Genomic DNA, 24,080 nt, shown 5'->3' on the forward strand with positions numbered 1-24,080 from the left:
TTTTGTTCTTCTTTTCCAAAACTATTTTGGCTATTCTTGGTCCTTGCTTTTCTATAAAAATTTTAGAATTGATTTGTCAATTCCTAGAAAAGGCTGCTGGGATATTGATCAGGATTGCATTGAATCTATAGATCAATTTGAGGAGAATTGATATCTTAACAATATTGAAGTTTCTAATCCATGAACATGGTATCTATCTATCTATCTATCTGTCTGTCTGTCTGTCTGTCTGTCTATCTGTCTGTCTATCTATCTATCTATCTATCTATCTATCTATCTATCTATCTATCTATCTATCTAAGCTATGTGCCTTCTTGCACATATTTTGTTAAATTTACCTGTCAGTATTTACTGGTTTTGATACTATTATAAATGGTATTAGTTTTAAATTTTTATTTTCCAGTCATTCATTGCTAGTATTATAGAAATACAATTGATTATTGTATGTGACCTTTTATTCTACTACCTTGATAAATTCACTTGTTAGTTCTAGTTTTTCTTTAGATTCCTTAGAATTTTCTGTATATGTAATCATGTTATCTATAACTAAAGGCATTTTTACTTCTTCCTTTTTAACTCATATGCTTTTGATTTCTTTTTCTTGCCATATTGCACTGCCTAGGCCCTCCAGTGTAATATTGAATAGAAGTGGTGAGAGCAGACATGCCTCATTCCTGATCTTAGGGAGAAAGTTTCAACTTTTTATCATCAAGTATAATGATAGCTGTAGGATTTTTATAGATGCCTTTTATAATGATGAAAAAGTTTCTTTGTCTTCCAAGTTTTCTGAGTTTTTATTCTGAATTAGTGTTGAGTTTTATCAAATGTTTTTTCAATATTTATTGAGTTGATTATATTTTTATACTGTCAATATGTATTTGTATTAATTTCAAATAGTAAACATTGCATTCCTGAGATAAACCCCAGTTATTGATGAAATATCCTTTTTAGCTGAATTTTATTTGCTAATATTTTGTCAAGGAATTTTACATCTATATTTATGAGGGATCTTGGGCTGTAGTTTTCTTATAAAGTCTTTGTCAGCTTTTGGTCAGTGTAATCCTGGTTCCTTATAAGATGCAGTAATACTGCCTCATAAGATGATTGCAAATTATTTTCCTCCTCTTCTATTTTCTGACAGTTTATATGTGAATTGTGTTATTTCTTCTCTAAATATTTGGTAGAATTCACCAGTGCAGCCATTTGGACGTAAGTTTTCTTAGGTTTTTAATTTTAAATTCAGTTTCTTTATAAAGGACTTATCTGATTTTCTTTTTCTTCTTGTGCAATTTTTGGTAATTTCTTCTTTCAAGGAATCATCCATTTCATCAAGCTGTCAAACTTATTGGCATAGTTTTTCATAATGTTCTTCTAATATCCCTTTAATGTCAATAGGCTCAGTAGTAGTAGTCCTTCTTTCATTCCCGTTATCGGTAATTTGTATTTTCTTTATTTCTTGATTGTAGTAGTCAGAAACTTATCAATTTTATCAATCTTTTTAAAGAAAAACTTTCAGTTCAATTTTTTTCCATTGTTATTATTTTCTATTTCATTGATTTCTGTTCTTTATCATTTTATTCCTTCCACTCATTTCAAGTATAATTTGCTCTCTTTTTCTGGCATCTTAAGATGGAAGCTTAGATCATTAATTAAACCCTTCTTCTTATCTAAAATAAGCATTTAAAGCTATGTATTTTCCTCCATACACTGCTTTAGCTGCATCCCACAAATTTTGATATGTTGCATTTTCTTTATCATTTATTTCAAAATATTTTCTAATTTCCCATGTGATTTATTATTTGACCCATTAGCTAATTAGAAATATGTGGTTTAATTTCCATATATTTGGGTATTTTCCAGACATCTTTTTGTCATTGCTTTCTCATTTAATTCTGTAGTAGCCAGAGAATGTACATTTTATCATTTAAATTTGAGACTTGGTTTATGGCCCAGCAAATGCTCTGTCTTGGTGAATGCTTCATGTATTGTTGAAAAGAGTGTGTATTCTGCTATTGTAAAGTATAGTGTTCTATAAATGTCAATTAATTGATAAAGGCTACTTGAAGATTCACACCTTCTAAATACTTATTTGTTTTGTCTACTTCTTCTATCAATTGCTAAAAGAGTATTAAAATCTCTAACTATAATTGTAGATTTCTCTTTCTCCATTTCTGTTTTTGCTTCATGTACTTTCAAGTTCTGCCATGACAAGCATGCACATTCAGGAGTTTGTGTCATCTTGATGAATGGACTTCTTTTGTCATTATGAATTTCCCTCTTTATCTTTGTCCTCAGGCCTCTTTTTGGATGTTAATGAGTCCAGTACAGCTTTCTTGTAATTGCCTCCATGTTTCTTTTTCCAATCTTTTACTTTTAACCCATTGGTATCTTTATATTTAAAGTGTATTTCTTGTACAAAGTACATGGTTGGTTATTTTATCTATGCTTTTATATTTAAAGGGGTATTATTATAGTTAGCATATAATGAATGTTACTTTTTATCTAGTTCAATAGTCTCTGACTTTTAATTAGAGTGCTGAGACCATTTTAAGTTAATGTAATTGGTGATATGATTGGGTTTAAATCTACCATTTTTCTATTAGTTTGGTCTAATGTGTTTTTGTGTGTGTGTTTTTCTTTTTTCCTGCCATCTGTAATATTATTTTTAGTAGTTAATGTTCTTTCCTGTACTAGCTCATAACCATACATCTCTCTTTTCTTAGTGGTTGCTCTGGGGTTTACATTACACATCTTTAACTTATCACAGTCTTCGTTCAAATCATACTGTTTCAGCTATAATGTAAGAACCTTACAATGATGTACTTTCATTGGCCCCACTTTTTCTGTTGTGTCCTGTTTTACTTTTGAGGATAATATAAACCCTACAATATACTTTTCTTCTTGCTCTATATAGTCAGTTGTGTTTAAGTGAAATATAAAAATGAGAAAACCAGCACCTTTTATATTTACTCACATAGTTGTCTTTTCTAGCACTCCTTTATCTGGATCTGAGTTTCCATCTGGTATCATTTTCTTTCAGCTTGAAGAACTTCCTTTAACACCTCTTGTAGTGTAGATCAGCTAGCCACGATTCCCTCCGATTTTATTTGCCCAAACATTTCTTTATTTCACCTTTATTTTTGAAGGGCATTTTTATGAACTATATAATTCTAGTTTTGTTTTGTTTTGTTTTGTTTTGTTTCAGCACTGTAAAGAAGCTATTCTTTTGTCTTCTGGCTTACATGCCTACCACTCCCACATCCCTTCTCAGGGCCCCAGTAGCCAAAGCTGCCCACCAGATGACTGTGGTCAAGCACCTTACCTCATGGAACCCGGGCTCCCCGCACATTTAAGGGGGCCAGAAGTGGAGTCCACAGCACAGGGGTGTGATGACCCTAAGGGATGCTTAATGAACGATAAAGTGACTTTGTGCTGTCAGCAGGCAGTGGCTGCTGTTGTTGCCTAGGTCTTTGCCTCAGGCTCACCTGCTCCGGAAAAGCGGACTTTTGTGGGAAACAGCCATTCCAAGGTCCTTAAGGCCCTCTAATACTAAATGGCCTTTGCTATTCCTCAGCACAGCCCCCCAGTGGCCTCACAGCCTCTCCCCACACACACACACTACATGCTCCAGTTAGTCCCACCCCCTTCCAGCATGGATGAACCTGGTACAAAGACACTAGAAAGTTCTCAGCCACAGGATGACCTATTTAAGGGGAGCTCCACCAAGCTGTTTTGGAACCAACCTGAAATGGGCCTTGGGTGGAAACTTGGCCCAAAGATGTTGGATCTCTGCAGACTGTCTGGTTGTAATTCAAGCCCGCCTGACTGGGGGGTTTCGGATTTTGCCGGATCATGTTCCAACATTCTCACAGGCTGCGTGGCATGTGTGTCTTTGGGTGCGTTCAGGTTTCTTCTTCAGCCCTGTGGCCCGTGTGAGAACTCCCTGGGCCTGAAGTGGCTCCGCAGGTGAGGGGAGGGTCCCAGCCAGGCTCTGGGGACCTGGTGTTGCTCCTCAGGCTATGAGCAGCTCACTCTGTGGGCTCAGGGAACAGGTGCTGAGCATGGCATCCCCAGAACTGGGGCAGAGAGCCGACTGGCACAGCCCCAGGGGGCAAGTGGCCCTCCTCTCAGGCTTTGCTCTGAGGTAAGCCTCTTCCTTTCTCATTCTTACCCTCCCACTTCCTCCTCCCTTGATCTAGGCCCACTGTTCTCCCCAGCCTCACACCAAGGTTCCCTGAGGCAGTATTTCCTGACCAGGCACAGGATCCTAGTCTCCAAGACTTGGCGGTTGGAAATAACTCCCTTCCGTTTTTAGAAACAATCACCTTCAGTGTCTTGACAAATACGATCACACTTTGGAATTTCTCCTTTCCATTTCTTTTAGAGAATAAAAAAAGCAATTCAGTAATTTACAGTAAGAAACGTAACTGCCAAGCACCTGAGAATGAAGCTTGCTGGCCCCGTAGAAAGCAGTTCTCTGAAGGAGGCTGGGCTCGCAAGTGGTTAGAGCCAGGGACTGTAGGGAGGCAGGGCAACGGCCTTCACTCTCACCCTCTCGAGGAAAGGGCCGGCTCAACCCCACCTCGTTTGTCTTTGGCCAACCTCGTCTTAAGCAGCTTTCTTCCCAAATGTGGACTTTTCTGGGGCCTCATTCTTTTCGGATTGATTTCCTTCCTTAGCAGCAACGGCTTAGGTAGCTTTTCCCCAAGCCTCGGGAGCCATCTGCGCACAGTGGTGTTTGCACTGGTACTGCTGGTAGGGTCCCCCTAAGCTGTGGGCAGTGACTGCAGGTTGGCAGTTACAGGTATGGAGGAGACAGGGCCAGGGAGATGTGCTGGAGAATGACTCCCTCAAGGCTTTTGCACTGCAGACTTTCCTCGGCCCCTTTTCCTTCTCCCTCCTCTGGGTCTGAGTGCCGGGTCCTGATTCTCAGGTGTCAGATCTGGGCTCTGCCTGCCTGGCTGATGACAGTTACTCTCACCGTTAGCTTTCTGCTCTGTCTCACAGTGTCCCATGGACCCTGGCCTCTGGCCTGGCTGCCAAGGCTTCTGCATAAATGACCAGTTCTGCTAAATTGTCAAATCGGGGGGTGAAAGGGGGGTCCTTACATGATTGCAGGGTCATTTCCTCTTCCTCCCCTTCTCAGAGTGCGACTAGCTAAGGAGCTCCAAGGTTGATTGTGTGCCCACGTTAACTGTAGCTGGTGGACCTTGTCTGCAGTGGAGTGTGGGTCTGCTTGGTAGAGGCCCTTTCTTTTACAGGAGCAAACACCAAGGCCCAGAGAAGGAGGGGATCTGCCTGTCGGTGGCTGAACCAACATTTAAGCTGAGGACCTGCCCCCCTGGCCATCCCCCTAAAGGCCTGGGAACATAGAAACCAAAGGACTAGACTGGGAATTGGAAAGGCCTTACAGGCTTCCAGCAGCAGGAATGCCCTCCTCGCCTCACTGACCCTCATCATCGGCGTCTCCCACCCCTCTCTGAATCGGGGCTCACAGCCCCCAGCAGCTTCAGGGCACTTTGCCTTCCCGAGGATGGTGGGTCATGAGGGAAGACTGTCCCCTGCCCTCGGTGTCCTCCAGGGAGAGTGTTCAGATGCCTGCAAATACCAGCATGTGCCAGGCTCCCAGCTGCATACAGTGACCCAGAACTAGGAGAAGAATAAAGGGGCTTTGGAGGAGCCACCACAGCCTCCACAAAGAATCCTCTCCCCTCTCCCTTTCTCAGAGCCTCACTCTGAGCCTGTTCACTTTAAACACGGTCTGCCAAGTTTATTTTTCTGGTGTTGCCGTTAGAGGCAGGCTTTCCCTAGGTGGTGGCTTCTGATGGCCGCCTCTGCCAGCCTGGTCCTCAGCTCTGCAGGCCTGGCTGGTGAGGGCTCAGGAACCGACTCCCGGGACCCAGACTGGCAGGGAGCAGGTAGACGCGTTCACCTGGCTCCGGGTATACCTGGATGGTGGGGCACTTGCCTTTCAAGTGACCAGAGTTCCCGGCTGCCCTCCTGGCCCCGGAAAGGTCTCTCATTCGGGTGTTCTTGGTCCCCAGGCAGTCCCCACTCTGGGCAGCAGGTTCGAGTGGGCAGGGAAGAGGAAGGAAGATTTGCCACTGGCATCAGACAGATAGATGAGGTTATCTTGAGGAGGGCCGCTGCTGATTGTTTCTTTGCTACTTTTGGCTTTTCTCCACAGAGCTTTTCGATTTTTCTACCTTTAGCATGGGATCATTTTCATAGCCAGGTAATAATGGCTGATGTTTGTGGCCTCGCTGTCGGCCAGGCACTGTGTTATGCACTTTACAGACATATTAACCCATTGTACAGATGAAGAACTGAAGGTTGATGTGAAGTGACTGTGCAAGGTCGTGATAAATAGCAAAGTGGGACTTCTTGACTCATAAAAGGGGAGAATGTCTCTAAGTTGGTCAGTTAAACGAAAGAGGCTGCTTTATCCCCTAGAGTCCACCTCGGTATGGACTGTGGGTGTCTTCCTCGCCCTCCCCACCGAGCTCAGCCCAGGGCCGGGACCCCCACCCACCGTGCTGCAGCCAGAAGAGGTGGGAGGGCACCTAGAGAAGGTCTAGAGGGCGAAAAGAGGATCCTTACAGGGACTGTTCCGGGAAGGGGCGGGGGGACAGGTGGGGGTCACAAGGCGATCAGGTTGTGATCCACTTCACTTTGGATTCCTGTATTAGCTCAAGAGCCAGGGGTGGCACAGAGGAAACCCTGAACCCAGACTCTTCTTATATCACAAAGCACCATAATCTTCCTTACCGTTCACACCTGCACGCTGCCTTGCAGTTCACAGAACACTTTTCTATCCCTTTCTTTCCTGTCATCCATTCATTCAGCAGGTTTTTAGTTAGCACCTGCTGCATGCCCGGCTCCGGGATGCGAGGATCAACCAGGCAGACACAGCCCCTGCCCCTTCAGAGCCCCATGGTTTCTAGGTGGTGGGGGCCCTCTCCTACCCCAGGCACCCTGCCTCAGCTCACTCTGTCATTGACACCTACAGGCAGCTGCACGTGGAAAGCTCGTTAGTGTGATTATGTGGGCATCAGATGATTTCCAAGGATAAGCAGCTGTGGCTGTTCTCAGGCCAGGAAAATGTAAGCTAGCAGTTTCCAGTGACCTGCTCACCAGTGCTGGCGCCGTCTGGGACAGATCAGTGGCTTCTCACTTGTGGGTTGCCAGACCTTGCTGTATAGTTCCACTTGCTCTGGCCTTGAGACAGATGTTTGTGCTGAGCAAAATGAAACACACAGGTGGGGCTCCTTATGCATTAAAGGGTCCTGTCACTGATCAGGGACCGCTGGCCCTACACGGTCAGCCAAGTGATCAGGTCGCAGTGGTGCCTGGTGACTTGATGGAAGACGAGTGAGGTGGGGTCAGTGCTTTCTGAGGAGCTGTGCTCAGAGTTGGGCCAAAGGCGGTGCCTCCCGAGTGCCGACAAGGGCAGAAAGAAGCCTTCCTGCTGCAGTCACACAGTGTCCCCAATAGCCAGTGCCATGGGGAGGCCACAGCTCATAACCCGATGGGCCATGGGACTGTTACATGCAAGTAACCAAGTCATAGAGACTGGGGGAAAAGGTTTGTGGACTGCTAGGTGAGAAAGTAACACACAAAACTGAATTTGCATTATATGGATGAAAGCTAGACTTCAACGTAGAAACAAGGAAATCATTTAATTTCCTGAACTGTCAGGATACGGAGAGAATTTTCCCCCCTTCTCTTTGGTTACCCAGAAGGCAGCCCGGGGCAAGGGAGAGCGAGAACAGCTCGTCTTGATGTCAGCAGGTCAGAGGAACGGGAACGTGTGTGCTCCAGCTCCCAGCCCCTCCCATGCCCACCAAATGAGGGCTCAGGTGAGAGCAGCAGCACCTGCCCCACCCAATCAGGTCACACCAGGGGAGTGGGCTGCTGTATCTCCACCCACACCCAGCTGGCATGAGGTTTGGCCCTCCTGTACCTGCTTCGGATTGGCTGGGGAGCAGCCCATTCCTGCACCTTGGGAGCTGGGGGTCGAAACTCAAGCCTAGACTGGGCAGGTGCAGTGCTGGCCCTGAGACAGACACCGCCCGCCACCCCCACTCGTGCAAAAAGCCGCTATGAAAGCCCCAGTTAGGGTGGAAGCTATTGGGCTGGGCGCTCTGCCAGCTGGAGGAGGCTGTGGGTGGTAGGTTATCTTCAGCATCGCAGCAGATGCCATAATCGGAGCACGGGCCTCTATTTTTATGCTCCATCTCTGTGCCAAGGTTTGTCTCCCTGGAGGGGGGTAGGCCCTGCTCCCAGAGTGCTTTTTCGTCATCCTGAGGTCGCCCTGAGGCTGCGGGGTCATAGCCTTCTGCTGAGGAGAGAGGCACCAGGTTCTGCGGGCATCCTGAGGGTCATCTGCATGCATTTGATTTTCATGGCTTTGACCCTGCGCCCCAGCCCCCTCTGGTGAGAGGAAAGGAGGAGGTGCATTCCTTTGCCCTCCAACACTGTTGCCCAGCCTTCCATTGCTTGCTGGCCTCTCTTGTCAGCCAGAATCCTGGGGACTGTTTTTCCCTGGGAAGACCAGAGATTCAGCCACCACACATACTGGCCTCCAGATTCGTGGTGTTTGTGGGGTGAGGTTTCTGCCCCTGCGACTCTGGTAGAATGGAAGCCAAACCCAGGTTCTACGTCAGCCTGGGTCGCCCATCCCTATAGCTGTCCTGGTGAGGGTGCAACTCCTGTACCCCTCTCCTGGGGAAGTTGCCAGGAGAGCCCCATGTGGTGGCATGGGGTCCCCGATGCTCTCAACACACCTGTGCTGATCCCCAGTGAGAGAGGAGGGGAGATGGTCCCCAGGGGCCACGAAGGTGAAGAGGACGCTCGTGCTCTGGTTTGTGTTTTCCGTCTGCCTGCCAGGGTTTCACAATTTATTATTTATTATTATCTGATTTTCCATCAGATTAGATCCTGACGTGCCTTCCAGGGTCCCCAAGGCCAAGCTTTTCGGTCTGCAGTCACCTACCTCCTTGGGGGGAAGGGACGTCATCCTGTTTTCCAAAGTTTTTTATTTTGTTCTCATCACTGATTCCTATTTTGCAGCACCTCCTGCAGAACTAATGTCCCCCAGGACCTAGTCTGGGGAAGGCAGGCCTGCTTTCTTCTGGGTTCCCCAGTCAGGAAGGGTTGGCTGTGGCTCAGGGGAGCCCCTCCTGTTCCCAGGGGCCCTCGGTGGCTCCCTGTCAAGTCTGACCTGTCCCTGTGCTCTGCTCCAGCACGAAGCCTCCCACCTGCCTGAGGGCCGCTCACACTCAGTGCTCTGGCCTGGTGCTCTGCTCCTCCTCGCCCTGGAGTGGCACCCTCTTCCTGCGCCCCCGACGTCGCATCACCTTCCCACAGTACATCTGTGAGGCCGCCGCCTCCTTCCAAAGGCTTCTCAGGGCCCCACCACAGCCTGAAGTCATCTCTCCAGTATCCCTACCCTGGGGCTCCTGTTCTCTCGAAGCTCCCAGAACACTGCTCAGCCTCCCTCTCCCCGTTGCCTGAGTGGGGCAGAGCACTGGCGGGTCCTCTTCTGGGTCAGAGGACCAGAGGCCCAACACCACCCCCCAGGCAGGTCTTCCCTTCCCACCTATCCAAACCAGGTCAGGTTGGAGGGCGCCGGCTGGCATGGGCTTCATCTCAGGGCTGGGTATGGGTGAGCTGCTGTGGGCACTGGCGTCCAGGGACATAGAGGTGACAGGTGCCACCAGGCTCTCTGTAAAGCCCTCGCTGCCAATCCCAGCTCTGCCATTTAGGAGCCTTAGGTCTTGGGCACCATCTTTAACCCTCCATGCTGCTCTTCCCTCTTCTGTGTGTGGTTCTTACAGCATACCGCGTCATACCTGGGAATGGCACAACATGTGGAAGCGCAAAGTAGGCAGTCACTGAGCAGAGTACGCAACTCAGCTGTTCGCTCTCAGACTCACTGAAGTCATTTGACATCCCGTGGAACTGCCTTGAGGCCTAATTCTGTCTGTTCTCAGCATCCGGCTGATTGCATTCTGCGATCAAATTCAGGCAGCTTAACAAATCTCCTGAAATCTAAATAGAAATCACCAAACCTGCTGTAAATGAATGTTGAAGGTGCTAACCTTGCAAATTGGAAATGCCTGTTTCTTGCCAAGAGTGCAGCGCCCCCATGGTTCTCACTTGAAACTGACACCGGCTGCACTTGTGTCTACTCAGGCCCTGCAGTGGGGTGTCTCTCTGCATAGCCAGACTGCAAGAAAAATAGGATGCCCTCCCTGCTCAGTGTCCTCAGGGCTCAGGATGGGATGAAAGCCCCCGTGGGGCATCTGGGAACCTCAGGGAGGAGTGGTCATGCAGAGACTGAGACCACCAGCTGGAAAGTTGGGAGGGCTCAGGGATTAGGCCTTGTCCCCTCCCTGTCCTGCATACTCAGACTCAGCAGAGAGGGAAGGAAGCAGAGAGGGAAGGGAGACTCAGCAGAGAGGGAAGGTACTGTCCCCACTACCAATGCTGCTGGCTCGAGGGAGCGCCCCTGGGTGGGTCAAGGTCAGACCTGCTGGTCACTTACGTGCCCATCAGCCGCCATGGGGTCAGTTGGGTCTCAGCCCCAGTGCAGCGGAGCCCGCAGGCTCCCCTGCCTTGAAGGTTGTCTTTCACCACCTTCTGTGTGTCCTCTCTTCTGTGGAGTGGCAGGAAGGCCAGGACAGCCAGTGTGAGCAAGGACACACAGGCATTCAGACACTGTGTGTCCCTTAGCCCCTTCTCCCCCACCAGCCAGTGGCACTCCTTGGCTACCTACGGGCCTCCACCCGCCTGGTGCCACCTGCCCTGTGGATGGTTGTTTGGGTCCCCTCTTATGGCTGCCTCCTCACCCTCCTCCCAGAGAGTGGGTCAGGGCTTCTCTCTTTGTCTCCTCCCAGGGCCCTGTGGGCTTGTGCCCGGCTTGCTGCTGGGCCTACAGCGATGAGCAGGCTGTGACCCTTGTCCTCCAAGCCACCATGTTCTTTTTACATGTTTCGTTGTGACTCCAGTTGGGTGGAGGCTGGGGAGCCCAAAGGAGGGAGCCTGAGGGCTCAGGGCAGCTGCTCAGTTGAAGGGACCAGTTCTGGGCCTCGAGGGAGCAGCCATCTGCCAGACAGAGGACAGGAGGAAAGAAATCCAGGATGACGTAGAAGTGGGAAAGCACTGGATGACCTAAGAGCCAAGGAGGAGACCGGAGACGGGATGCTGGCAGGCTTTGCTGGGCACAGGGCAGGGGGTCCCTGCCTTCTTGGCACCCAGATGTGGATGAGCCATCTGAATGTCCCTCCTTGCTCAGGAGTCTGCTGGGGCCCTTGCACTTGTCCCTCCTCCCCAATAGGCCTGTCCCCTTCTGTTGTAGTCCTGTCCCTCTGTTAGGACCCATCTCAGTGCCACCGCCCCCCAAAACTTGCCCAGCCCAGCACTGGGTGTGGGTGTAGAGGGAGAGGTGAACGCTGGCCTTAACCTCATCTGCCCCGCGAACCCCCTACCAGCCAAGGCTGTTCTCACTCACCTCCAGCCATGGCGTGTGAGGGGAGGGGACCCGCTGGTCATCCGTGTCTTGACCCTGAGGGGCTCATGGGCAGGTGAGGGTGAAGCCAGGTTCCCCAGAGAACCAAGCATGAGGCAGTGCAAAACGGGGTGTTCACAGGGCTCTGACTCCCACCAACATGTCACTGCCCTGCCCCCATCCAAAACCAGTCTTTGCAGCCTTTTGGTTTTTCAGTTTCAAAAAGCTGCCCTCCTGACAGGACTTCCCATCCAGAAACTTGATCCATTTTCCTCAAGGTAAAAAAAAAAGCTCCACTTCTAAAAATAGCTCACCTGGCTCGCTGAGCTGGCTGTTTCCATGGCAACCCACTGTTCCCAAGAGTCCCCCCATGAAAGAGGGTGAAAGAGGGTCCTAGCGCGGGTGCCCGTGGGCTCCTCAGCCAGAGCCGGCTGTTCAGGGTTCAGGGAGAACCTCAAGTGGGGAGCAGGGGTGGGGGCACAGTAAACACACAGGGGCTCCCTCTGCTTCCAAACTTCTATGGTTTGAAGTAAATTCAAGACCAGTTATATGCAGAAGGAGCTGTGCTGATGAAGGTGACGGGAACATGGGTGGGCTGGGGCCAGTAAGTCCCAGCTCTGCACTGGCTATGGGCCGGGTGCTAAATGTCCTTGTCCAGAGGAGGTATAAATATCCCCAGTGTGTTAACGAAGGCCGCATGGGGTCGAAGCAGGCCTGCCTGGCCCAGAACCACCTCTGCCCTGACCAGTCAGGAGGCGTATGTGCCAGACTTTGAGGGGAGAACAGAGAAGAGTTGTGCCCAGGTGGGAGTCTCAGTGATTAACTCGAGGGCACCCGGGGACCATGGCTCAGGACAGTAAATCAAATGTAGTGATCAACGATCTGGTGAGAACACAGCCCACTGTTCAGCTCAGCCACAGATACTCAGTGTGGTCGCTGAATAATGGCCCCACGATACCCGTGTCCTAAATCCCAGAACCTGTGACTATGTTAGTTCATATGGTAAAGGGACCTTGTAGGTGTGATTAAGTTAAGGATCTTGAGATGGGGAGACGATCCTGGATTATCCGCGAGGGCCCAATATAATCATAAGAATCCTTATAAGAGGGAAGCAGCTGGGTCACAGTCAGAGAGGAAGATTGGAAGATGCTAGCTACCCTGCCGGCTTGGAGGATGGAGGAAGGGGCCACAAGCCAAGGAATGCGGCTGTCTCCACAAGCTCGAAAAAGCAAAGACATTCTCTCCTGGGGCCTCCACAAGGAACGCAGCCCTGCTGATACCTTGATTTTAGGATTTGTGACCTCCGCAGTTGTCAGATAATATGTGTGTGTTGTTTTAAGCCACAGTATGAGTTTTCCACGGGCTGCCGTAACACATTACCACGCCGCAGTGGCTTAAACCCCCCACAGTTTACTCCCTCACAGTTCTGGAGGCCAGAAGTCGGGAATCAGGGTGCCAACAGGGCCATGCTGTCTGACAGCCCAGGGACAGTCTGTTCCCAGCCTTTGTCAGCTTCTGGTGTTGCGGGCCATCCTTGGCCTTCCTTGGCTTGTATAGGTATCATTCCAGTCTCTCTCTCTATTATCACGTGTGTTTCTATGTCTTTTCTCCTCTTCTTGTAAGGACATCAGTCATAGTGGATTAAGGACACGCCCGATTCCAACATGACCTCATCTTAGCTGATTACGTCTTCATCAACCCTTACAAATAAGGTCACGTTCAAAGTCCCAGGAAGGACAACCACTTGGGGGAACAGTAACCAACCCAGCACAGCGACTAAGGGTTGGAAACTCAATACCCTTGGGAAGCTTTCTGCAGATGACAGGCCACTGCCACACGCTGCTGGCCTGGCCAGGGTGGACAGAGAACTTGTGACGGATGCCTTGTAGCACATTAGTGACCTGAGTTTTATAGATTTATTGTCTTCTAACAAAAAAGGAGAGTTCATTCTTGCATGTAGCCGGTGAAAATTGATGTGTGTTTTAGGAATTGCTGCTTTTCTAAAAATGGTCAAGTCTGAGAATAGGCTTGAGCATTCATTCCACGGTCGTTTGCTCCAGGTGATCCCACTGTCCCCGGGGCTACCTTCACCTTATCTCGAGCTTGGCGCCTGCAAGTCTTTCCATGCTCCATAGTCTGGAGCTGCTGTTTGCTTTTGCCACTTTCTCTAGGGAGGTTTGGGAGCACCAATGTGGAGGAATGTCACGCCTGAGTTCCCCGGCTGTTACTGAGAAGTCATTTTCAGTAGAAGGTGCAGGCCCCTGCGGCCCTGAGTTGTCTCTGAGGAAGGTGAAGAGCAGGGTAAGCTTCTCCATCCTCCATGCCCGGGGTTCTTGTTTCCGAAGCCGCAACCTTGCAGATGGGAGAGCAACTCACTGGGCTCCTGCTTGGTCTTTCTGTGGAGATTGGATCCGAACGTTAGAAGCACACTGGGACCACGGGCACGCAGACAGACAGAACAAGGCATGGAGAAGCGTGTGGGAGTTCAGAAAGATGGGCCTGGCAGCCTTGCTGGGAGGCACAGTGGGGAAATGGCGGGTCCTCTGCCCAGCAGGGGCCGGCAATGCAGGAGAATGAGAAGGCAGCGGTCCCCTGCCTCCTGCCCCGAGCTCTGCCCCTCCAGCTCTCCAGTCCTTTCTCCATCACAATCCCTCCAGTTCGGGGTCACTGTCCTCTGTGGGCTGTGTCCCTGGAGGCTGGCAGTGTGGGGATGTGGGCTCCCACCCTGACTTTCTTCCTCTCTGGCTGACCAGTGGTCTTAGCCCAGATACCCTCGGCTCTGAGGTGCAGCCCTCCTGCTAAAATGAGGGCACGGCTGGTGGGGTCTGCAGGCCCCTCCAGTGCAAATGTTTTGGTTCTTCTCTCTTCCTGGCGAGACTAACAGTGCTGGGGGTGGGGAGGAGACAACGTAGGCCAGCAGGGAGAGGGCAAGAGGAGATGCTCACGTAAATCCCGTAAAATAGAGAAATCACTGTGCGTGGTAAGAGTTGGGGCTCACTCCCTGACAGGAGGTTACTGCAGTCTCAGGAAAACGAAAGCGTTACAGCTGGTTTCCCAGGCCAGAGGCACAGAGAGCCCCTCAGTGTGGCCTGCAGTGAGAGACAGGAAGGGGCTGGCATAGCGGCGGGGAGAGAGGGGCCCCAGCTCTGCCACTCGCTCACCGTAGGGCCCATCCCGCTCTGAACCTCAGTTTGCTCACTTGTAAAGGGAGGATGCGAAGGGTGCAAGAATGAAATGAGTTGTTTGCCCAGCGCTGTCAGCAGTTCCGGCCCTTGTGTGAGCCTCGGCTACTGCTGCCACGGTCAATGTCATGTGCTGCACAATGCTGCCATCCCTCCTGGCTGCTTCGTGGCTGACCAGTGGGAAGCAGCCTCTTCCAGAACTTGCTTCCTAAGCTGCTGAGACCCAGGGTGGGTCTGGGTGTGATTCACACAGCATCTCCTGGGTGTACCAGCTGAGTGCAGAGCCAGCCAGGGGCCAAAATGAGTGAGGGAGCAACTGACAGCAGGGAGCTCAGTGGAGGTGGGTGGTGAGGGTCGCCGCGGGGCCAGCAGGACAGTGTGTGTCCTGGAGCGAAAAGGAAAGGGGATGAGCCGAGGGTGCAGGGGTGGAGATTTGACAGGAAGGATGGGCAGACGGATCCTCACCAGGCAGAGGTCAGGTGCCATATGCACTTTGAGCTCCTCTAACTGGCCCCTGGCTCACACACACTGCCAGCAAAGGTGGGTGGTCTTCCCTTGGCTCCTGCCTTCCCCCACCCCAGCCCCCTGCTGGGAGGGAGCGCACTGTCTGTTCCTGCAGACCTGAGTGTCCCACACACCCAAGCAGCAGGCTCCCAATGTCAGCAGCAGGTGCCCGGCTTGTGAGCAGAGGCCAGCAGCCTCCTGCCTGGGGAGGGACTCTGACAGCAGAAACATGGAGTGGTGACCCCGCTTACTTGCCTTCCAGGAAAGTGGACCGGACCCTGGGGTCATCCACGAGGAACCCAGGCTCCAAGCTCTCAGAAGATGTGTCGTAGCCATGTGGGAAGAGGCCTGTCCAAGGTCTCATGTCTGACCTTGGCCAAGCTCCTCTCCCCCTTCTGGGCCACACAAAGCAGCAGAGTTTGATGTGAACCAGGAACCCAGGCATTCAAGACTGTTCTCTCCGACCACCTCAGTTTTTATACCAACCCTGTGTGCTAAGTCCTGGCCTTTGTGTGGGCTTTGAGGCCAGCGAGGGACTCCTTCGTGACGGGTCCTGTGGCTTTGTCTTGGCCCTAGATTTCAGTTGTTGCTATTCTTGTATTAACATAGCTGCAAACTTTCTGTAGGATTTTATCACTTTGGATAGTTCAGTGTCTGCTCTGTTGTTGCTGATATGGACTGTTCCATTGTTTCTCTCAGATGCTCACTGTCCCTGAGTTTTATTCCCAGTGGGAAGTGGGAACAGAGAGGACTCCCAGGACCATGAGAACCCCCAACGCCATGAGAACCCCCAAGGCCATGAGCTTGAGAACTGCAGGCCCAAATAGCTTCGTACATACAAGTGTTTTCCTTCCTTTGGACTCAATCTCCTACCAGTAGAGTCCCTGTTGGAGGGAGAAATAGGCGATAGAAACTGAAGTCATGTTTGTGGTTCTTAATGGGAATCCACCTGTTTCTCCTTCAGAAAGCATAAGCTAATTTAATAGCACCCGTTCTTTTTTCCAGTTTAGGGAATGTCACATTCAGTAGCTTTATTTACATCTCTAACATTGAGTTTCATTTATCTTTCCAATGTGATTTTGCTCCTTGGAGCCTCAGTGTGGCCAGAGTTCACCATTTTAGAAGCCGAGTCCCCTTCATTGTTCAGCTCTGCCTCCTCCCAGGCGTGAGTGGGTGCTCGCACTGCTGTGCTTAGCACATGTCTGAACAGCCCAAGACTTTGGGAGAATATGGGGGCGGGGCCACATGTCAGCTTCTGAGTGACACGCACCCCGTCCTTGAGGACTGGGGGGGGTGGGGGCTGTGGGAGTGTGGCCGTCACTGCTTGTTCATGACCTTGGAGCTGGGTAGGTGCTGCTGTCCACATGTTTGAGCGATGTTCATGGGTCCAGCCCCTGGCTTCCCATGGCCACCCTGGCCCCAGCCCTGCCAGGTTTCTGGTCTCTCTGTCCCTCCAATCTGCCTGTCATGCCACTTGCCACCAGTCTTGTCTGTCCCATGGGCTCTGCTCAAATGCCCACACATTCCCTTTTACCAAGGGACGAAGGCCCAGGCTCCTTGGCTGTGCCAGAGGCGCTTCACTGTCTCCACTGTCCAGCTAGCTCCTCTGTGCCCCACCCCTGCTGCTCATCCTTCTCCAGACCCCACCATCCTGTGCTGACCCACCACCCCCGTGTATGCCACTGAGAACTGATGGGCCTGGAGAGGCCTCCTGTGCTGTGTAAGGTCATTCATTCATTCATTCATTCACTCACCTACTCTTTCCGTCTCTTGCCCCACCTCTCTCTCCCTCCTCCATTCCTCTCCTTTTTTTAAAAAAAAAAAGATTTTATTGGGGAAGGGGAACAGGACTTTATTGGGGAACAGTGTGTACTTCCAGGACTTTTTTCCAAGTCAAGTTGTTGTCCTTTCAATCTTAGTTGTGGAGGGTGCCATTCAGCTTCAAGTTGTTGTCCTTTCAGTCTTAGTTGTGGAGGACACAGCTCAGCTCCAGGTCCAGTTGCTGTTGCTAGTTGTAGGGGGCGCAGCCCACCATCCGTTTGCGGCAGTCGAACCAGCAACCTTGTGGTTGAGAGGACATGCTCCAACCAACTGAGCCATCCGGGAGCTCAGCAGCAGCTCAGCTCAGGGTGCCGTGTTCAATCTTAGTTGCAGCGGGCGCTGCCCACCATCCCTTGCAGGAGTCGAGGAATTGAACTGGCAACCTTGTGGTTGAGAGCCCGCGTTCCAACCAACTGAGCCATCCGGGAGGCAGCTCAGCTCAAGGTGCCGTGTTCAATCTTAGTTGCAGGTGGCAGAGCCCACCATCCCTTGTGGGACTCGAGGAATTGAACCGGCAACCTTGTGGTTGAGAGCCCACTGGCCCATGTGGGAATTGAACCGGCAGCCTTGTGGTTGAGAGCCCACTGGCCCATGTGGGAATTGAACCGGCAGCCTTCGGAGTTAGGAGCACGGAGCTCCAACCACCTGAGCCATCGGGCCGGCCCCTTCCATTCTTTCGATCTCACTGTCCATCTGGGAGGGACTCTTGCTGCCCTCCGCAGAGTACAGACTGCTGGTCAGTAATCACTGACCTGGGTGTCCTTCCTTCCCACCCCATAACGACATAGTCAGCAACTTGGGAGCAAAACAAGCACATCCCCACACCCCCGGCCGCTGGACCTGAACTTGGCCCCTAAGAGCTGCTTACTAAGTGTACTGCTTAATGATAAGTTAAATAGAAACATGGTTAACCACTCTGCCCTCCATGTGGGAGGACACTCAGCGTTAGGCTGGTTGTGCCTCTCATCAGTTCTTGCTTAGAGCACAGGGGTCACAGCCAGCATGCCCCGACCTGGCCTTCTCAGCAGCAGCCATTCTGGTTGGTTGGTGGCTCTCCATTCTAGTTGTAAGACGTATTGAACATGGAAAGGTGACAGGGGTTTGTTTTGTAACTCAGCTCCTGGGCTCTGAAACCAGACAGACCTGGAAGCTCCAGAATTCCCTCGCCTTGTGGCCCTGAGCAATTTCAATTACCTTTCTGCCCCCAAACCTACCTCACTGGGTCATCAACATGCATTAATGGAGGCAACCCCTCACCCACGGCCTGGCACCCAGAAAGGCAAGATACATCAGCCATTGGAACCTTTCTAAGATGTTACAGAGAGAGGAAAGGCCTTCTATGCAGACCAACCTGGGTTCAGATCCAGCTCTGCCCCCTTAAGAACAGGGCCGTACACCGGTGGCTTATCTTCTCGGAACCTGTACTTTCTTGCCTACAGAGTGGGAAGAACAGCCAAGGTCTGTCAACCGCTGTGAGCGTCAGCATTCACAGTAATAAAGCCAGTGGCACTAGAGCCTGGCCCAGCACGTGTGATCTCCAGACACTGGGTCATTTCAAGAATGGAGTTGGCCTGGTTGTCGGTGAACGACGCTGCCCGAGGCTCCTGTGACTGGCGGGGACAGGGTGTGCAGTGGATACATGGGCCCCACTCCACTCTCTGGCCTGGTACTGCCACCGGCTCAGGGCATACTCAGAGCAATGACTAGCCATGGCCACCCCCACTCACCCTGCCCACTGTGAGAAGAAAGCTGTTCTCTCACAATAGGCACCTTTTACACACCAAAAAAAAAAAAAAAAAAAAAAAAAAAGAATGTGTCTTGGGTTACAGATTTTCTTCATCTAAAAAAAAAAAAACAAGTTTCTTGCTGATTATTTTTGAAACAAGACGTTTCAGAAAACCCTCATTTATAGGCTCTGGCTCACAGGACAAGGTTGGCGCCTTGGTGGTCCCATGCTCAGCATTAAAGCTGCAGCAGGGCCCGGGCCAGCTGCCCGCTGCACCCCCCATAGGCCCTCACAGTTCAGTGACTCTTGGACAGACTGGGCTGGTAGTGGGCTGGGATCTAGGGTACCCCAGACTCGCAGAAAGGCACACCCTGAGGGCACCTGGGTAGCTGTGCAAGAGGCGAGAGGGGGTAGGAGAAGGAGAAGAGGAAGCACCCACCTGGCCGGCTCACAGAGGCCCCAGCAGCCTGGCATGAAGAGAGTAGCTCTGGAGGCAGCAGACTCGCTGGGTGGCCAGGGCATGACTTTCCTTCTCTGAGCCTCAGTTACTTCATCTGTCCCCTGGGGATGGGACAGTCCCTAAATTGACAAGACCACTGAGAGGCCACAGCCAGTGTCTGCACACAGAAGGCATTTGATAAATGAGGGGAGATGGGTGATGACCCGAAGCAGGATGGGGTGAGGTGGAAGCAGGATGGGGAGCCCTGACTTGGGCCCCGGCGTCTTCAGGCAGGCTGTGAAGACGTGCGCGCGTTGGGGTGGGGAGGGGTGAGACGTCTGAGGAGATGGAGGAGGTGTCCCCAGCAGCTGGACCTGAACTTGGACCCTAAGAGCTGCTGACTAAAGTGTACTGCTTAAAAACAAGTTAAATAGAGGTGAGGTAAGGCGCTTCCAGGCAGCGGGGACAGAATGGGAAAGGCCCCAAGCATCCAGTCTGTTGTGGCTGCCGGGTGGGTGGGCATAGAGTGGCGAGGAATGTGAGGCTGGTGGGAAAGCGTGGGTCCGTTCGGGCCGCGCCAGCGATACGGGGAAAGGAGCCAGACTTGACTCGGGGTCTGTGGCCTGGAACGTGAGCTGCCACACCGCAGGCTCCACCTCTTCACCCCGCACAGCCCAGCCTTGCCTGCACGTCACACTTTAGGGGGCTGGTGCCCTGCATGCGGGTAGGCCTGCCCCCTCCAGAGCACAGGTCAGGCCCTGTCACTCAAGCTGGCTCAGGAGGGCCTGTGCCCACTCAGGGAAGGCTGGCAGACTCCTCACTCTAGCCAGGAGCAAGAACTGGCACCGGCTAGTGGCACTGCCTGCTCCTCCCTCCCGGGCCCAGGCCGGGCAAGCCTTTTATGCCATTCTGGTCAGTCATAATCACAGCACCTCCGTTTGTCTCCACAGATGACTCTGGGGACGACGACGACGAGACTGCCTCCCCAGCTGACAAGAGCGAACTCCACAACACCATCAAGAACCTCTCCTTGAAGTTAGATGACCTCAGCACGTGTAATGACCTCATCGCCAAGCACGGCGCCGCGCTGCAGCGCTCCCTGAATGAGCTAGACGGGCTCAGGATCCCGTACGAGAGCAGCGAGAAGCTGAAGGCTGTGAACGAGCGGGCCACTCTCTTCCGCATCACGTCCAATGCTATGATCAATGTAAGTGGCCGCCAGCACCCTGTCCTGGCACCGGGCTCCCCCAAAAGGGAAGTGGCTCCCCGTCACCAGCACCACGGTCCCTGATTAGTGGCTTGTGTGCTTGAGAAACCAGGGCTCTGTTTCCAGTGGCTTCAGGTCCTTTCGCAAAGCCAGCTCCCTCCTGCACTGTCCATCCTTTACGACATCTCATCCACGCAGCCATTGGTGGACGAGAACATTCTTTCTAATTGTCTGGTGGAAACCGGAGTCGGGTGTGGAATCTGGTTGAGGCTGCAGGTGGTTTGGACCTGGCCGAGGAAGGCCAGGGCCCCCAGGTGAGCAGCTGGCTGTGCCCACACAGTAGAGTGTTGGCTGGTTGGCCCACACAGCTGCTACTGCTTTTCCCCAGATATAAGGCAGATGCTGCGGATTCAGACCACGGGGGGTGTGCACATGTGTGTGGTAGGGAGTGGCATCCGGGGTCCCAGTAGCCAAGAGCTTGAGAGCGGAGGCTGTCCTGAGTCAGGACAGCCTGACAGGAGCCAAATGAGTAACCACAGTGTGTAAATGGAGAGGCACAGCCACAGGAGTCACCACTCTCCACGGGGTTCTGGAAGCCACTGGGCTGTGACCCAGAGCCCGGATGGTCTCTCCATAATGACAAAATGGAATGCTTAACTATGCTTCCAGGACCTTCCTCTTTCTGCCCGGTGGGTGTTCCCCAGAGATGTGTGTGGTCCTCCAGGCCCCCACACTCAGACACAGGTCTGAATGCAAAGTCTCCTCCCAAGGACAGCCCCTGGGAGGGGCCGGTCTGCCCAGGGGTGGCGTGCTGGAAGCAAGAGGGTCAGAAAGGGGAGGTGTGGGGACATGCGGGCCACTATAGAGGCAGCTGGCCAGGCCCATAGAACATGGCTCAGGCAGGCCATCAGGCCCGCGTGTCCTCCAAAGCAAGAGGGTGACACCATAGCAGGATCGGGAGTTGGGACCAGACTCTCCGGCCAATACTGGGAAACCCAAGGGCCAGGGAAAGATGGAGGCTGGAGCCCACCTCAGGCCAAGATCCCGAGGCAAAACTCTGGGCATCTGAGACTTGGCCCAAGCCTGCTTCACGGGGCCGGTGGGCAGCATGATGTAAGGTGGGTGGACCACCCCCACCACCCCACCTGCCCTGCCCCCACCGCAGACGGGGCGTGGCCAGGATGCAGGAGGAAGCTCCATCCTGGGGCCTGAGACTGAGGAGGTGCACCCTCTTCCAGAACTAGGGGATACATTGCGCCTTAAGCTCAGCAAGTGTGTGGACCTCTGTCCACAGTGCTCAGGGGTGTGGTTGGTGCCCGCATGCCTAGAGGCTTCTGGCTGCAGCGCTGGGGCCGCTCTGTCTGGTGAGGAACTCTTGCTTTCCTGTGCTCACCTTCTCAGCCCACTGGCCTCCTTCCGCCCCCAGACTCTAGGGGCCCAGGTCCCTACACTTCTTCCAGTGACAGGCACAGATATTCAGCATTTAATGACGTAATGATGCATTCATGTTTCCCTATCCGTCCCTGAAGCCACGGCTGCCCGGCTGCCCGTGGCTTCTCTGGCACTGCCTCCCTGCCTGCTGAGACTGAAGCTGCTTTATCTTGAGTAAGAAGTTTTGTTTGGCTTTTCCCAAATAATGAGCTGGCGTCTCTAGCAAAGTCTTTTATCAGACATCAGAGGCTCATCTGTGTTTGAGAAGCCATAAAAACAGCTCACCATCTAAGAGCGTAATTGTTTGATGGGAAGCACAGCCCCTGAGATGGATGATAAGGTCTGTTTGCAATTCTGACACCAGGAGAGTCAGACCGGATTGACAGGTGAACCAAATGTCCAAACCATCTACCTCCACGGGGGAAGGGGACACAAAGAAGTAAGGTGCTGGCCCTGACAGGCCGTGCTGGTAGCCCAGGCAAGTGCAGGGCCCGCGTTTCTCCCAGGGACACTTCCTGACAGCTGTTCCTCACCTGGCAGGACCCTGGTCAGTTCTGAGAGGGCTGTTTGCACAGCTGTCAGACACCAAATGTCCAAACCGCATTGTGTGCAGATGGGACACCTAGGCAAAGCATCCCCACTCCTAGCCAGGCCTTGACCTCTACCCCTGTTATGAGGAGGGGATTGGACCAGGGATCTGTAACTAAGGCAACCATATGGCTCCCACCCCCAAGTCCCAGTGGGAGCCCATTCACACCCAGGACCACTTACCCCCCCTAAGACTTTATTACTATAATTAGGTATTGTTAGTGCCAAAGTGAAAACTGAGGCTCAGAGAAGTCACCCTGTCAGCAAGTGGCCGAGCCAGGATGCAAGCCCAATCTGTGTGGCCCGCTGGGGGCCCGCTGCCCCCTCGCTCTCAAAGTCAGTGAGAGTGAGACTCCCTAGGGCTGCAGAGGCCCCTCCCATCGAGGTCAGCACACAGAGTGGGTTGGCCTCACATCTGCCCAGGGTGAACCCCCAATCTCAGGGACACAAGTCCCCGGTGTGCCTTTTACTTTTGGGCTGCAGCCCCACCGTGCCCTTCCCGGGAAGCTAGGGACTTGGGAAGGGAGGAAGCCACCCCCAACTGTCCCCAGAAGGTACCAATCATCCCGTGGGTCCCTCCAGGTCTCATTGTAAGAGGAGGGAGCTGTTTCTCCCCATTGTTGGGGTCCCAGCACCAGCACCCCTCCCTGCTCCTGCCTGACCCATGGGAGCCCTCCGTGGGGAAGCTCCCAACAGCCCCCATGCCTGAGTTTGGGGAATCTCTGTTCCCACCAGCCAATCTGGGCCAGGGCAGAAGGCTGAACGTCTGTGGGTTTTCCACCTCGTGGGCTCTGACTGAGCCTGGGTCATGGAAATGTGGAAAATGAGGGACGGCTGGCCAGCTAGAGCCCACAGGGACTTCAGAGAGCCCTGGGCAAGCAGCACCCTTCCCCCATGGGTGGGGGACAGGCTGATTCATCTCTTTTCCCCAAGATGACCAAGAATCTGAGGCTATTCAGCCTTCAGGAGAAAAGTAAAGGAACAATTTTAAACCCCCTTCAAATTTGGGAGAGGGCATAGATATCATAAGCCTTTAGATCCCTCACTGCCAGCAGGGCAGGGCGAGGGCTCTCTCTGGACAATTCCCAAGATCCCAGGCACCATGGTTAGTGACGAGGCCCATTCCTGTGCCACCATTCTTCAGTGGCCGGTGCAGTGATCTCACCTTGAGTGGAAGATGGCCCCTTCGTAGGTGTTTGATGGAACAAGATGTACCCAGGAGGTTTCTGGATCGGGCATATTGAATAGTGCCACAGTGTTTTACCCCTCCAGGCCTTTGCCTGTGCAGTACCTTCTAGAACATCCTTTCCCAACCCTTCAGATACCTGACAGATCCCTTTTCATCTCTCAGAACCCCATAGAGATGTCACCACGGCCGGAGGCTTTCCGAGCTCCCTGTCAGGAAGCCGTTCCTCCTGGCTAGGACCCTGGAACCCGGGGGAACCACTGTGCCGAACCTGCCATGCAGTGTATAGCCTGTTATTTTGACATCTGCCCCCTCACCAGGCTTTGTGCTCCCTGAGCTCACGCTCAGGTCTTACCTGTGTCCCCAACAGTAGCCCAGTGGGTGTGCCCAGTATGTGATGTTTCATAGCTGGTCTCCTATCTCAAGAAAAGTGTTCTAAGTAGGCGGCATCCCATAGTTGCCTGTGTTACCATTTACCCAGACA

The 24,080-nt window shown here is 52.3% G+C and overlaps 1 protein-coding gene across 6 annotated transcripts in view; it reads left to right on the forward strand.

The window, feature by feature from the left end:
* Positions 1 to 24,080, forward strand: part of OSBP2 (oxysterol binding protein 2) — a 159,192-nt gene that overhangs the window by 107,348 nt on the left and 27,764 nt on the right. For all 6 annotated transcript variants that reach the window (XM_033098269.1, XM_033098270.1, XM_033098271.1 and 3 more), the window contains one exon: positions 20,135 to 20,391. In XM_033098269.1, coding sequence (XP_032954160.1) covers positions 20,135 to 20,391 — 257 coding nt within the window. The remainder of the gene's footprint in view (positions 1 to 20,134; positions 20,392 to 24,080) is intronic.

This window comes from Rhinolophus ferrumequinum, chromosome 25, assembly GCF_004115265.2.
Source record: "Rhinolophus ferrumequinum isolate MPI-CBG mRhiFer1 chromosome 25, mRhiFer1_v1.p, whole genome shotgun sequence".
In the NCBI taxonomy this organism is placed as follows: domain Eukaryota; kingdom Metazoa; phylum Chordata; class Mammalia; order Chiroptera; family Rhinolophidae; genus Rhinolophus; species Rhinolophus ferrumequinum.